Below are 16,243 nucleotides of genomic sequence, written 5' to 3'. Positions count from 1 at the left end.
AATAAAAAGAATAGAGCGAACTCTCGTAGAAAAGCCTGAATTATGTTCTCTAATTCTAAATTTTCAGGACTTGAGGCCTAAAACTTTGCATCCTTCTTTTTTTGCTGATCTTATTCATAGTATAATAACTTGGACTATATAATATAAACCAGTGTTTCTCAACCTCAGTAAACTTTAAGATGTGTGAACTTCAATTCCCAGAATTACCTAGTCAGCATATAGATACAGAATACAGTAGGGGAAAATTTAGACATAAATTTACTAAGAAAGTTGAAGGCATATGAAAAGAGAACAAACAGATTAAGAATGTGTAAAGCATTCGAAAGAGATGAATTGCAACACATGAGAGCAGAAACAAATTGCTAAAACAGCCATATTGTTTGTCAAGCTTCTGCAATGTACTGGTCCTAAATATTGCAATACACTTTGTATGAATGCTATGCACAGTCTTAATAGGAGGATTTAATATTCCATGATTCCCAATTTCTTTAAAAAAATTAAAACTAAGAAACAGTAATACAGATCTTCACTATCCCGAACTGTAGATTAAATTCATAAAATTAAGGAGCATGTGGTGTCATGTCTGCTTAATATCTTAAATCAGATCTTGCATCAGATCATAATATTGTGACACCTAATATTCTTTAATATACATTTTTAAAAACAACTATTTCTCCACAATTCAGTGCTATAGATAATTTTAATATTTAACACATAAAAGTTAAAATGTTAACTAAAAAAGAAAATATCAATACCTTTCTATATTTCTATTCTGCTTACAATACCTGACTCGGAGACTTGATTTAGTTAATTCTGAATGCTCAATTTCTGCCTTTTTCATATTAAATATTTTCTTTATTGCATTTGCATCCTGTTAAAGGAAGTAAAAAAGGAATATTTGAATGAAGTTTACAAAAGAATAGTCTGCAAGGATAGATAAATACATTGTTATCTTGCCTGTACTATGTCCATACATCTTAGATATATAGCATACTGAGCCTATTATATACTTCCAGGTTTGCTGATCGTAGATAAAGCATGCTGGCTTGAAAAGTAGTCTCTAGATTAGAAACCAGAATAACATAAATAAATTTGGGCTAAGACTGAGTTTTGATTAAACTTGTGGCATATGGCCAAAACATTCCTAAATATTGCCCTTATCATTAACATGAAATGCTGCAAGTGGCATGGATCCTATTAAATTTGGTATAATTCACTGGTAAAAAATGTTATGTGAAAGCCATAATCATACTTATATATATTTAAAAATAAGGTCTATTATCATTTAATTTTATTTAGTTCATACAATGTAACTGGAATCAAAGATTTATCTTGTTTTCTGCATTAATCAAATAACTCTTTCAGCTACAAAACCCAATCTATTATTTGACAATAAAATAATTGGGAGGATTACGTACATCCCAGAACTGGTTTGGAGTTATTATCTTGGTAACGTTTGAGATGCAGGATCAAAGTGACCAACTACTAAGTCTAGATCCCAAAATGTTTTTTTTTTTTTAAAGGCAATTCGATTTTCTTTTGTTTTTTTTCCTTGACAACATTTCTGAACTGAAGAAGCTTTTTGGATGAGAAAAGAAACGTCTTCAAGAAAAAAAAAAAAAAAACAAAGTCCAGTTGCCTTTTGAAAAAAGCACTTTTTGGGACAACCTGGATGATTGAGAATCTCCATAGATACAAAGTTCAGAACTGATATAATTGAGTACCTTGACATTTTTAAGCACAAAGGAACTGGAATATAAATGCTATTTGAAGTGGATAAACAAACCACTATGGAAAAACCAAAAAGCAAATGTGACTCTCCAACCTTGGAAGCCTAAACCAGAAGAGCTTTGAAAAAGTCTTTTCTCCCTTCACTTCTATCAAATCACAGAGAATACTCTATAACTAAGAGTGAGCTTGTACAAATCCAATCTTCAGAATTGTTTTCTATTCTTGTAATTACTGAATGTTAATATTATGCATGTGTATTGTGATAAAAGAAATTGAATTCTACTTTTTAACCAACCTTGAATACTTGAGATCCTGGTTCATTGTAAGTTTTGGCATTTTTAACTAACAGATCTATATCCTTGGTCATTGCATGAATGCTTTTATAGCTTCCGTTCTACAAGTAAAAGCAGATTAAAAATTGAAAAATTATTTTCATATTAGATATGTATAATTTAAAACTTTGCTGTGTGGACTTCAGAGTTTTTCTGTCATTTACATAATCTATACTAGGAGTAGGCAACCATGGCTCTTTTATGACTCATGGACTTCAACTCCTAGAGGCTGGCTCAGGAATTCTGGGAGTTGGTGTCCACGAGACACCATAAAAGAGCCAAGGTTGCCTACCCCTGATCTATACAAACATAATGAAAACGTAATATATAATTAGAAACAAAAGCACAATATATAAAAGTATTTTTACCATATAAATAAAAAGAACAAAAATAAACAATTTAAAAAGAAATGTCACTAAATAATTCTTTCAGAAAACAAGAAAACAATGGTAGGAAACAATCTCTAAGCTAATTTTGTTTGGTTAATTTAATAATTAATCTAAGAAAGCTATAACCTAAAAACAAAAGTGTTGCTTTAAATTTCATTACTCCAAATATTTCTTTTCAAAACTGTTTCATCTTCTGGATTTTGTGTTCAAGGCAATACAGCCAAATTTATACTGCACCTGTATCCGCTGAGCGATAGTCTTCAAATCTATGGGCTCTTTAATTATTGCATAATAATCAGGATATTGCTGAAAGTTTAAAAAATAAATCTAAATGATGCCATGTGAAACATTGATTGATTAACTATTCTATGTACTGTAGTTTTTCTATCTGAATTTCACAAGTTACAATCAGTGACATACGCAATCTTTTACAGTGATGTCTACCCCCACTGGTCTTAATGACTACACTTTTTGATCATATAGATTGTTTGTTTACCAGTTACCACTATACATACTTAGCATCAAGTTCTCCAGGCTTTGGAAAATCACTACCAAAATACCAACCACACTTTCTGTGGACATTTTGCCCTGTTCTCAAAGGAAGGTTTCCTTAGTACGATTCAGAAGGCGGCACTGCCATGCAGTCTTTACAGTCTGTGTAAGATCTGAAACTGGAGGGTGGGTTGGTGATTGGAAGTTTCCTAGGAGATGTCAATTAATTGATTGCTGGGAAAACCACTGCCTAATATTGAATTTCAGAAGCCCAGAGAACCCTAATATGTACAGCAAATTAGGGTTAGCTCTATTCTAAGAAATCTGCAAGTTACTACTTTGTTATCATTATTAAATCTGTCTGTCTGTCTGTCTGTCTGTCTGTCTGTCTGTCTATCTGTCTATCCGCCCATCCCTCCATTGTCTCAGGAACCTGGTGGCATTATCTTCAGTCAAAGAAAAATAAGATACAGAATAATTTTAATATGTATTGTTAAGTGGGAAATGAGCCCAGACAACACGTTGTTTGACAACACGTTGTTTTACTAAGAACCTATGATTTGTAAAAATAGAAAATCAATAAACTTTTATATAAAAAAATCATGAATAGAAACGACCATGCTTGTCAGAACAGCAAGCTCCTCAATTCCCATACTCAAGAATCACTCTGCCAATGAAGCCTCTATCTTGTCAGAATTCAGTCTCAGACTGGATTAGAACAGACATGTCAAACTCCCAACGTCACGTGACGTCGCACTACGTATTGCGACTTTCCCCCCATTGCCGGCAATGGGATAGGCGCAGTTTCAGTATGATGCATCCGGCCCATGGGCCAGCAGTTTGACATGCCTGGATTAGGAGACCTCCAAGGTCCCTTCCAACTTTATGATTCTATTGGCTCTCATTCATACCATCACTTCATCTGTGCATTTGGCTTTTCTTCCCTATGTTCTGTTGCCTATACCTGTTGGGGTGAAAATATACACTCATCTAATACTATATTTTTTTCTCTCTCTCAACTCACAATGCTTCTACCTTGTGAGAAGGATCAAAAGCTATTGAGATATCATGCAAGTTCAGACAGCTGTATTCTATTTTGTTGGATCCATGGTGAGGTTGCTCAGGAGTGGGCAATCTACTGCCTACTTTAAGACTCAGCAGCACTACTTCCTCAACCTGAGAGCTCTTAACATTCTACAGATTCACCTAATCAATTCCCCTCAGCTAACTCAGATAAACCAAGACAAACAGAGGTCAAGAAAGCATGCAACTGGAAGAGAAGAAAAATCCAAGAGTTAAACATAAGATCTTATATGATGCTAAAGCAGGCATGTCAAACTGCCGGCCCATGGATGCGTCACACCGAAACCGCATCCATCCCATTGCCGGCAATGGGGAAAAAGTTCTGATGCGTCACGCGACATCATGTGACGTCGTGAGTTTGACATGCCTGTGCTAAAGAGAGGGGAAGTTTAGGCCTACCAGATTTGAATTGCCCTTTACAGCTTCTTGCCTTTCTTGGGTGATGTTAAGAGATACATGATTAATAGATCCAGAAGGCTGTGATTTGAAATTTGCATGGCATATGTGTCTATGCTACGATAAAGTTAAAATTAATATTGGCTTCATAGCCATTTTATTAGGCAAGCCATTTTGAGAATTTGGAATAAATATAAAATGAGATTAGGCCAATACCTTTATGGCTTTCTCCCCTTGAAGTACATTATAGAAACAAAATGAGGACTGGATAAAAATGGTTAAGATATGCAGATTTATTGGAATACACTACAGATGATATCAAATTAAAATCTAGCGAGGAACTGACATTAGAATGTTTCAACTGTCAATGTTTTTTGTATCTGGAACTCATGGTGAGATTTAAAGTTAACAAGAAACTCTATGATTTTGAACATGATAAAACTACTTTTGATATGGAACTGTGTACAAATGATGAACACCTTATTGCTAAAATGTATAAACTTGTTAAAATCAGGAATGGAAGATGAATTAGTTAAAAGCTGTGTGATAAGCTGAGCAAAAAAATTTCAATATACCAATTGATCAGTAGGAAAACTTGTGGATAAGGGGACTGAAATTTACGTTATGTTATAACCTGAAAAAGAACTTTTATAAAATTATAAATACATGGTACTTATTCCCAGAAAAATTGGCTAAAATATATAAAGGATCTCCAAATAGTTGCTGGAAGTGTAAAACTCTTTATCACCTTTGGTCGTCTTGCAAAAGAGCTAAATAATATTGGATGAAATTAGTAATGTAATTTTAAAAAAATCTTGAAAATTACTCTACAATTCAGATGAAACTTTTTTGTTTGGGTTTATGGATAAGATATGGGGAAAATCACATGGCATTTTATATAACAGCAGCGCAATTTTTATATGCCCAGCATTGGAAAGATCCTATGATACCTACAGTAGAGGAATGATTAATAAAGATGACAGAACTGGCAACCATGGCTAAGTTAAAATGGGAATTATATTATAGCATAGTTTTAAATTAAGAGTCAAAAGTGATCTTATATACTTGGAAGAAGAAGTTGGAAGTCATTTTCATTTTCCTTTCTTTTTCTTTATACCTCTTTTCATTTCTATCTCTATTCTCTTTATATTCTTTATATTTTCTCTTATTACTTTATGTTGTTTTTTATCCATATGCTTTAAAAAATTCATAAAATTAAGTGTAAAAAAAGCAAAGAAAGAAAGAAAGAAAAAAAGAAAGAAAGAAAGAAAGAAAGAAAGAAAGAAAGAAAGAAAGAAAGAAAGAAAAAAAGAAAGAAAGAGAAAGCAGGCAACAGGAAAATGGCATTTGCAGAGTTTTTGTCACATGGAATGGTTTTCCTATTTTCTGTCTCAATTCAACCTGGTGCTTTTTATACTCATGTTTAGATTTCACTTCTGCTAATAGTCTTGTACTAAAATTGGTTCAATAAAGTGTATTATAATAATTATTTTTAGGTATTGTGACTCACCACTTTAGAGGGAAGCTTCTGAAAAAGTTCACTAATAAGGTGGCCTGATGGATTTGTAGCTACAACTACTGCTTCAAGAAGTTGTTCAAGAATTTCTTTTAAATAACCTGGAGAAGACTGATACAAAAAAAAACCTGTTAAGGCAATTGCATAGTAAGTATAAATGTTAAAAAATGTGATTAATTCAATTGTGCATACTTTGACTTGGCCACAGACCAATACAATATAAGTATTATATTTATTGTCAAGTAGCAAAGTTCATACTTACTATTTCAGAAATAGTCCCTTGATTGTCATGGCCTTCATCTTCCTCTTCGTCATCCTCAGCCTCTCCCTTCTGAACAAATTCATTTTTTGTCCGTACATATAAATCCCACAATTTGCAGGCAGCCTTATATTCAGGAGAATCTGGCTATGTAACAGAATCAAAACAATACTCTTTGTTTTTAAATTAGCAAATAAACAAGGATACTTCTAATTAAAATAGGAAAGGTGGTTTGGATCCAGAGTGGGGGCACTTGCTTCATCTCTCACTGGCTCCATAATTTAAGTAGGTGCTTCTCGCTAAAACATTTTAGATCTAATCATTTTTAATAAGTAAAAGCATTCATATATACATATATAACAGTTATAGTATTAATATCAGATAAAATGTCATTAACTGTAATTATATTACAAATGAGAATAAAAGCTACTTGTTCTAATTGTCAGCTTTTGAGAGGCTTGAAATGACCTTTTCCACCTATTTACTTAACTCATATATAAATCAGTGCTAGAAAATATAACCCATGACTTTTAAAATAAAGCACTATCACCTTATAATAGGATTTTGCATTATTAAACAGCAGTTGGAAGTCAGCAGTTAAGACGTTCACATCATCATATTCCTCCATTTTTAACTTTTGTTGGATCTTCATTAAATCAATAGGCTGGGAAACTACTTCATAGTAATCTGGCTGATTTCTGTTGTAATAACATTTTGAAAATGCAATTAATACAAATATCACAGTGCCTCACAATAGGTGTTAAAATATATACTCCCGATAATTCTATTCAAAAGCCAGAATAATTTTGTCAATTATATCAACAGTTACATCAGCATAGTAACAAAATAATGGATTTCTGACATCAGCACTGTTCCCTGAGCTATTTTTATTATAGGAAGTCTTCATTTAACAATTGGGAATGGCAACTTCATCGCTAAATAACACCGTTGTTAAGTAAGACATCGTGTTATTAACAAACTTACAATCTTATTTCTGCCACAGTTGCTAAACAAGTCATCACATGATCGCGACTTGCTATTTTTCAGCTGGTTTCACCATTGACTCTGTTTGCCGAAAACTGACTGTGAAGGATGCATATGGCAATCATGTGACCACAGGACACTATGATGGTTGAAAATATCTGCCTGTTGCCAAATGTCCAATTCTCAATCATGTGATTGCCGACAAAGATTCCCTGCATCTCATCTCCTTCTTTAAACTTGCAGAAGCCTCCTGCAAGGCTTTCCTGAATTCTCATAAGAGGTATGAAATATGAAAAGAGGTCTTTGTCATTAGTATTTTTGCCTAACATATCTTCATGTATTATTGCAGGGGTTCCCAACCCCCAGTCCCTGGACCAGCACCAGTCCGCAGCACGCCAGCAAGCGGGTTGCATAAACAAAGCAAAGCTCCGTCCTCAGGATGCAGGCAGTATTCTTTAATGACTTTTCTGGTGTGCAGAAAAATCTTTCTCCATGGCACAGTCCCTGGTGTCCAAAAGATTGGGGACAACTGTATTATTGTATTTATAAATCTTACTTCTGTTGAAATATAACAACCAAAACCAGCTCCTTCTATTTATAAATATAAGTAACTTGATCATCCAACTACAAACAAAAACATAAATACTAGGAGTACATCTAACATCTTCTTTTGAATCATTTTGAGCATGGAACTCCCTCAAACATCCTGCACTAAGAGGCTGGTTGAAGTTTGAGACCCTCCTGAAATGGCCCAAATAGCCTTCTTGATGCTTTTGCAATTTTGCAGTTACAGCTAGACATTTCACAAAGTTTTGCACTTAAAACACTTTATAGCAAATTGTTTTACATACTCTACATAAATACTAAAACATCAAAATACATACATTAGATTACTTATCAATCAAGACCTTAAGCTTACCGCCTTTTGGGGGCCCTAATGAACAATTCACATAAAAGCCTTCCTTGTTCATCTTTGTAATCTCTGATTGTGTTGTATAATTCATGGCAAACGGCAATCTAAAATAGTAGGGCAACAGGAAAAAATAAAAGTACATTTGCAGTGATATTGAGTATCTATAAAACACTATATTTCTAATGTTCAAAACATTTCATGTTTCAAAATCATGTAGCATTTTTCCTTTTTAGAGATGAGCCAGCAAGAACGAAGGACAACGCCATGTAAAATTTCATAAAATGCTGAAGCCATGGGAGAGATGGGATACATTACTAGTTTTGTCCAGAAAAAGAAGTTTAAAGAAAATGCCATCTTATACTGACCAAAATTTACCTTCTAATTTAAAAATGTGTGTGTGTGTGTGTGTGTGTGTGTGTGTGTGTGTGTGTATTTCAGGTATTTTTGTTATAAATGGAATCATATGCTATGACCTGTAAGGATTTCTTAATTTGGTCAATTTGACCAGTTGGAAAAGAAAGAACCATCAATGAGCTAATAACACAGAGTCATGACCAGTAGCTAAGCATGGTCAAACATGACTTAACCTCTTTTATCTCTTCCCAATTCATATCTGTAGTCTTAAGTCATCCTTAACCATTTCATTGTCAAAGTTGTGTTTGATAGTCTCCCTCAACCATCAAGCTGCCAATTCCAATTACAAAGTCTGTGCACAAAATAAGCAATCAAAACAGCCAAAATCAACCAACCAAACTGAACTAAACAAAGAGATTCTGTTTTATTAATTTGAAGATAGGCTGGGGAAAAATGAATTTTGTCCGTGAACATGTTAAACAGCTTATATACAAATAAAATTCATTTCCTAAAGGAACATCTAAAGGAGAAAATCCTACTGTACAAGAAAGGGGCCTCCACCTTTTGCCAGTTTACGTGCCAGAGTTTGCCCAGTAGGGGAGGTCTACACTCCGAAAATGGGCAGGGACAATTTTTCTTAACTTACTGTTTTATATTATTATTTAAAATGAGGTTTGTTGTTATTTTATAACAAAAAATGTTTGGTCTTTCTGATACTAGAAATACTCCTAAGAAAAATAATCAGCACCCTTTTGTTTTATCAGCAGACATCCCTATGACTCTAAGAAAAATCAGCCCAATATAAGGAAGATGGCTAGGAGATTTTAAAAAACTTAAATGTAGAAGTTTTTATTTGTTATTTCCTTCAACTGCACTAACATTCCACTCCACCATCATACCAAGTCTGAAGACTCTGACTTCAACAACCCAGGGAAAGCTGTCAACTTCAAAGAAGATGGTGAGTTGCATCACTCATAAAGTGCAATTAAGCGTACAGGAAGTCCTCATTTACAACCACACCTGGGGCTGGCAACTTGGTTGTTAAATAAAATGGTCATGACATGAAACATGACTTATGATCTCACTTCAACTTTCCTTTGCTTTACAGACCAGTTGCTAAACAAGGAGTCCCTGTAATTCAACATTTTTCAGCAAACTTAAAATGCAAAATATATTTGTAGCAATTCTGATACTTCATTATTCTCCAATCTGTATGCATATCATCTAATTTAAAGGTTTGATATTTTTGTTCTCTCAAGAACTTAAAAGAACAAAGAGTTTAACAATTGATTTCTGGTGATATAATAGACCAGGGGTCCCCAACCCCCAGTCCATGGACCGGTACCAGTCTGTGGCATGCCAGCAACTGGGCCACACAAACAAGCAAAGCCCCATCTGCGGGATGCAGGCAGCACACAAAACCATGCCCCCTCCAGTCCACGGAAAAACCTTTCTCCATGTAACCGGTCCCCAAAAGCTTGAGGACCTCTGTAATAGACTGTTTCTTGTACACAATGATCAGGCTAGAAAGATAGACATTCAAGGTATTTACAGGATCAACTGTTGGGAGGTTGGAAAGTCTTCTCCGCTTCCTACTTGGACCTGGTGTGTTTGTGGAATGGTGACCATCATCAAAATCTCCTCCACTGGCACTGCTAGAAGGAGAGGTAGCCCTTCGCCTCTTTGAGCTCATGGAATCCAACTTCTTCTATAATAGAGAAAAGTGTTCTTAAACTTGAAGCTTTCAAACAAAGAGAACAGAAGATAATAAGATAGTAAACACTAAAAAATCAACAATTCCATTATTTGAAATAATTTATAGCAGGTTTCAGTGTGTCTTTGGTACTCTGTGTATTTTGAAAGAATATGGTTATTCTGATAAACTGACTTCACACCTATTCACACAATGGCTACCATTGTGAGCATGGCTAACTAAGAACAATAAAGAAACACGCTGATAAGGAACTATTCCCATACCCTCTAGCTCTCTAGGGCATTTTTTGCATACAATTTTGTGGGCTTGGAACATGTCTGGAATACTGTAAATAACCTTCTATCTTAGAAAATTTGTTTTTAGATAACTTCTGGACAACACATAGCTTCTTACACACTTTAGATCCCAGAATTCTGGGAAATGGCCATGCTGTCTGGGGAATAGAGACAAGTTTGGGAAATATAATATATTGGAATATTATATTAATATTTTTACTGCCAAGCAATCATGGTATTATCCAAGCCCCTTGATGACAAAATTATAACAAAATAAATGGTTTTCTGAAGGGACTGAAACATTTCTATTTCTAAAAGAAACATTATCAATGCTTGTGCTGGCTAAATCAATTAATTATGTTATTTTGTGATTTCTAAATGCTTGAAAAATCTAGACATCAAGTATTGTCCTAATAACTAATTTAAGCGAATACAGTATATCAATCTCCTTTTGTCCACCTGACAGCTTTCAAGGCAATGTACAACATTAAGCAAAAGTAATTACAACCAAACTCTTGTTTTGTGCCAACAGCAAAGACCAATTGTGACTGAAGAATGAATGTTCAATTACAAGTGAATCATGAATTAGTTGCTAAACTTAAACATACAGTAATTACAGAGATTATGATTGTATTTCTCATAGGCTATATTCAATATAAGAGCAATTTATGTCCCAAAGTACTTTCATATGTAACATTTTAAAAAAGTATATAGTTATGTTAAGCATGATTTTGAAGTAGGCATGCAAAATTTATGCCGTAAAAGTTACTGTGATTTGTGCAAAAGGGTTCTAAAAGAAAAAGTGAAAGGATATAAAATATTATTTGAAAATAATTTGTTGGGTAAGCTAGAAGTAAATGATGCAATCTAAACTCATCAACACCAGTAGAAATGCTTCTGTCAGGAGAATACAGTGATATTACACAATAGGTTGAATACATTAATGTGGACATAGATTAAGTGCTGAAAACAAAATATAAAAGAATCTTAAGTTAAGTAAGGTTCTTATATTTTGCCAGTACTTTCTAAGAAAACTATTATTTAATTGAAGACAAACATTAATTACAATGTAATATAATTACTACTGAAATTAAAAGATCAACCAATTTTAAACAAAGTATATGTTACTTAAACTATTTTTTATTTAAAGCATAAAGCAATTATGGAACCATAAGGAACTAGAGACGAAAAAGCTGAATCTTAATTTACACAGTACAAATGCAGACTAAAAGATGACCATGAACAAGTGAGCTAATGACTTGTTTGCAATTTTAAAGTGTGAAGTGATTCATAAACCTTTCAAAATTTCCTACTCATTTAAAAACAAAAAATAAAATAAATAACCCTCTCAGCTGTTATCCCAGTCAAGTTCTTTTAAAAAAATTAAAATATAAGATTACTATAGTTGGTTTTCCAATGGAAACAAATAGAAAATCATGTTTTCCAATTTTTATTTACAGAAAAATATTTTAAGAATATACAATATACAGTTAGTCTAATGCAATTGTGTTAATGCATTTGCACTTCATGTCTGATAACCAAATTAAAATACATTCATGAGATAAATGAAAAAAAACATGACATTTACAAATACAGGTAGTTCTCGACTTACAACAGTTCATTTAGTGACTGTACAAAGTTACAACGGCACTTAAAAAAATTGACTTATGACTGTTTTTCACAGTTACGATCTTTCCAGCAGCTCCATGGTCATGTGATCAAAATTCAGATGTTTGGCAACTGGTTCATCTTTATGACGGTTGCTGTGTCATGTGATCACCTTTTGTGACCTTCTGACAAGCAAAGTCAATGGGGAAACCAGATTCACTTAACAACCATGTTACTTAATTTAGTAACTGCAGTGATTTACTTAACAATCGAGGCAGGAAAGGTCATAAAATGGGAAAAAATTCACTTAACAAATGTATTACGTACTTAACAACAGAAATTTTTGGCTCACTTGTGGTTATAAGTCAGGGACTACCTTTATAAAACAAAAATGGCTGAGATGTATGGAAGAGGGACAAACAGCACACACATTACCAGCAAATTACCAGATTTACCAGAGTACAACCAGCACCACGAAAAGCCAATCTCCTCATAATGTCTGATAGGCAAGTAAACAAACTGAGAAAAGCGAAATCTTTAAAGCACCAACTCAGCCGCAGTATTAGTACAGCCAAAACTGAAAGAGAAGATAACAAAAGGAAAGGAAAACAGAGAAGAAACAAAGGAAGAAAGGTAAATAAAGGAATTAAGAAGAAAGAATAAGGAAAACAATAGAAAACAGCACAATGTAGGATTACAATAACTGGGTTGTTAGCAAATTTGAAATAATGTTTATTCAAAATTCAGAATGAAACTAGCAGTCTTAGAATAAGTGAATAAAGTTTGTAGTTTTAAACTAATCAGTATAAAACTCTGCTACTTGATATGGTAGAAGTAGGGTCTTAATGGTCATATTATTACAGAACTATACTAACAAAAAAGACTGTTCATTATATACAAATCACTATAGTGTATCTATTGTTATTCTACTTAAATAATGAACAGCATTCAAAAAATAACATTCAGAAATTGCAAAGGCCAGTATACATCATAAAACAGGTTTAATTATAATAATAAATTATAAATCATTATAAAAACTTCTAGTTAAAAATGCAGACACACATCTAACATTTTTAAATACAGCTGAAGCCCTTCAAACTATAACTTAGTCATTGATTTTGGAATAATTGGCTATATTTACAACGCATAAGGCGACAAACTATAGTTCACATATACATAGAAGTAAATCACATTTTGGTAACAACTTTTTCATATTTTATTCCAAGCCAAGAGTAGCAGCTATAATTTTGTCTGATAAATGACAAATAAATTGAAAGCAAACTCAAACAAAGCAGAGATATTGAAAGTTAAAGGTTAAATGATGGGTTTGTACTTCATATAGTGGTTGAAATGATAATAATGCAGTTTGTAATGTCTTTGAGGATGAAAAATATTGTACATGTATAAAATAATGTAATCCAAGATAGCAAAAACCCCTTGATTAAAAGAGGAAGAAAAGAAGCAAAAGAGATTTTGAAATAAAATAAAACATTGGTTGGAAAGTGGGTAATATTTGCAATACTATTGTTGATTCAACAAGGAGGTTCTCTCAGAAATAATTAAATAATATGGGATGAAACTGAAGTGAGAGAATTCTGGAAGGAGATTTGCTTGAGTATGATAATGAAGAGCAAAATTCAAATGAATCCTATAACTAGTTTTTAAAAACTGATAAAAAAAGAATATGTTATGTGAATATTAAAGAATAGTAGCGTGTAGATGGTAAAAGCAGATAGATTATTAGAACATTGACTTGGTTTGCTTATGGACTGCCTATCTGACTTGGGTATTTTGTGTGTGTGTGTGAGGCAGCTGCTTCAGTACCTGACAATAAAAGAATAGTGTTATTGTTCGCCAAACAAAGGAAAAGATAGCAAGAATGAATGTAAAGAGATTAATCTGGTAAGTATGCTTGGCAAGGTGCTTGGCAATTCTGATAGAAAACGTGTGAGATAATATTAGCAAAATAGAGCTGTATGACTTTTTGTATAGAGATTTTTGCTTTTGAGAATGTTTTCAAAGAATGTACGAATATATGATCTACTACATATTTTTTATTCAAAGAAAGTGTAGAGTAAAGAGAATAAGCTTGAATTATGGAACATTTAATGTAAGTATGGTGTTAGTATGGTTGCTAAATATGGTAAAGAGGATCTAATTGAACTACAATATACATAAGGACACTGAATGATTATCAAATGATTCAACATTAGGCAGGAAGCAGGATAGATGTTTAATGTCTGATTGATTTTTTAAAATCAAAATGAATAAATATATTAGGAAATGTGTCTTGTTAGTTGTGATATTGGGGACATGAAAGTGCTTATACTTTTGTATGCAGATGATGTGACATTATGGGAGAGAACCAAAATGATTCATGTGAATGTTAGATTCAGACACAACCTGTGTCTGTATATGTCAATATTATTATAATAAAAACCAAAGTACACGTAGTTCGACTTACAACCATAATTTCTGTTGCTAAGTGAATCATTTGTTAAGTGAATTTTGCCATGTTTTATGACCTATCTTGCCACAGTTGTTAAGGGAATCAGTGCAGTTGTTAAGTTAGTAACACAGCTGTTAAGTGAATCTGGTTTCCCTATTGACTTTGCTTGTCAGAAAGTCACAAGAGGTGATCACATGACCCCAGGACACTGCAATCATCATAAATATGAGTCAGTTAAGAATCAGAATTTTGATTACGTAACCATAGGGATGCTGTAGTGATTATAAGTGTGAAAAATAGTCATAAGTCACTTTTTTCAGTTCTGTTGTAACTTTGAACGGTCACTAAATGAACCCTTGTAAGTCAAGGACTACCTGTAATTGCATTTGACTAGAAAAAGTAAGTAGAACAACTGCAAGTTTCTGTAAATAACAAAACACGAAGGAAGATTAATTTATATATCTTACTTGAATTTTCCTTAAGTTGGAAAAATGGGTGGAGAAATTGTAACATGCAAATTTTGGAAGAAAAGATTAAAATGATGGTCTGTTGTGAAGCATCAATGCTTGTTGAAAAAAACAAAAATGGCAATTTAAAAATAATGTTTTCTGCCCATTTTATTATACAGAAGTAAGAGACAGGTATGCCAAAAGAAATTTACGTCAAATGTGGTGAGAATAGATTAATTATTGACAGCATATAATAATAGAAGAAACATTATCAGAAACCAAAGAGTGTTAAATGAACATAGATTAAAGGCAACTGTGACTAACCAGTTCAAAAGAAATTCACTGAGGTGATTTGGTAAGGATGAAAGAGGATCAAACTGGAAATAAAACATTGTGAAACAAAAATGAATGATCTGAGAAGGGAAAACATGAAAGCTGTGATTGGAGAGAGTTGATGAGTTCTTCAAAAAAGAAAAGATCGAAAATAAAACAGTGCATGAAATAGTGTGGAAATAAGCATAATTTGAAAGGATAGAGCATTATAATAAGTAATGTTGATATAAAATACTTTTAGTTATATTTCTTTTTCACATCTTCTGCCTTTAATTTTTTTACCTACTCCCTTTCTATTCTTTGCATTATACTGCATGTCCTAAAACAGAGGTCCCCAATCTATGGGCGGAGGCCCACTACCGGTGGCCATGGCCTCTTGGCCACCCTGTCCTAAAAGACAATATTGTGACGAGTATTTTTTAAATGTAAATAATCCTTTTACAATTGTTTCAGGTACAAAAAAGAGTACATAATATAGTGCATTTAAAAATAATACTTAACCTACTATCTAAAAGGGCATTTTGTAGTCTGCCTTTTATTCTAAATCTTTATATCAAATGACTTAACAGTTAATAACTAAAACAACAAATACTCCACCGACTGAACTATCATTCTTTTTCTATTAGTTAGTTTCTTGAACAGTATGAGAATGTTTACTTGACTTTAGATAATTACTATGCTTTAAGTATTTTAAATAAACTGTCAACATAGTTACAATTGTTACAATATGTTAATTTTTCTGATTTAGGTATATCAGCTAAATTGCTAAAATTCATATCAAGAACAAAACTATTTTTCATATATAAAACACCACTTTTAAGCTATAATTTCTGGGTAGAATGAAATGAAAAAAATCTATATTTATCAGAAGCATGAAAACAGCATCTTGTAGTATTCTGTAGAAATAACCATTATTCTATTATTAAATGAAAACAACCATCTAACTACATTTTTCCTTTTTGGACC

General features: G+C 32.9%; 1 protein-coding gene across 15 annotated transcripts in view; it reads right to left on the bottom strand.

Moving 5' to 3' along the window:
• Window positions 1-16,243, bottom strand: part of PBRM1 (polybromo 1) — a 64,747-nt gene that overhangs the window by 47,043 nt on the left and 1,461 nt on the right. For 5 of the 15 annotated variants that reach the window (XM_039353901.1, XM_039353912.1, XM_039353913.1 and 2 more), the window contains exons 2-10: window positions 12,493-12,623; window positions 10,002-10,154; window positions 8,102-8,199; window positions 6,749-6,896; window positions 6,202-6,345; window positions 5,934-6,050; window positions 2,690-2,758; window positions 2,027-2,125; window positions 756-871 (exon numbers count right to left, since the gene is read on the bottom strand). In XM_039353901.1, coding sequence (XP_039209835.1) covers window positions 756-871; window positions 2,027-2,125; window positions 2,690-2,758; window positions 5,934-6,050; window positions 6,202-6,345; window positions 6,749-6,896; window positions 8,102-8,199; window positions 10,002-10,154; window positions 12,493-12,540 — 992 coding nt within the window. In that variant the 5' untranslated portion in view covers window positions 12,541-12,623. Of the gene's footprint in view, window positions 1-755; window positions 872-2,026; window positions 2,126-2,689; window positions 2,759-5,933; window positions 6,051-6,201; window positions 6,346-6,748; window positions 6,897-8,101; window positions 8,200-10,001; window positions 10,158-12,492; window positions 12,624-16,243 lie in introns of all 15 variants that reach the window. The other 10 variants (XM_039353906.1, XM_039353914.1, XM_039353915.1 and 7 more) reach the window with 7 other exon arrangements.

Source organism: Crotalus tigris, unplaced genomic scaffold (assembly GCF_016545835.1).
Source record: "Crotalus tigris isolate CLP2741 ecotype Arizona unplaced genomic scaffold, ASM1654583v1 scf7180000018537.1059022, whole genome shotgun sequence".
In the NCBI taxonomy this organism is placed as follows: Eukaryota; Metazoa; Chordata; class Lepidosauria; order Squamata; family Viperidae; genus Crotalus; species Crotalus tigris.
The sequence above is the reverse complement of the archived record's forward strand: the minus strand, read 5'-3'. Positions and strand labels throughout refer to the sequence as shown.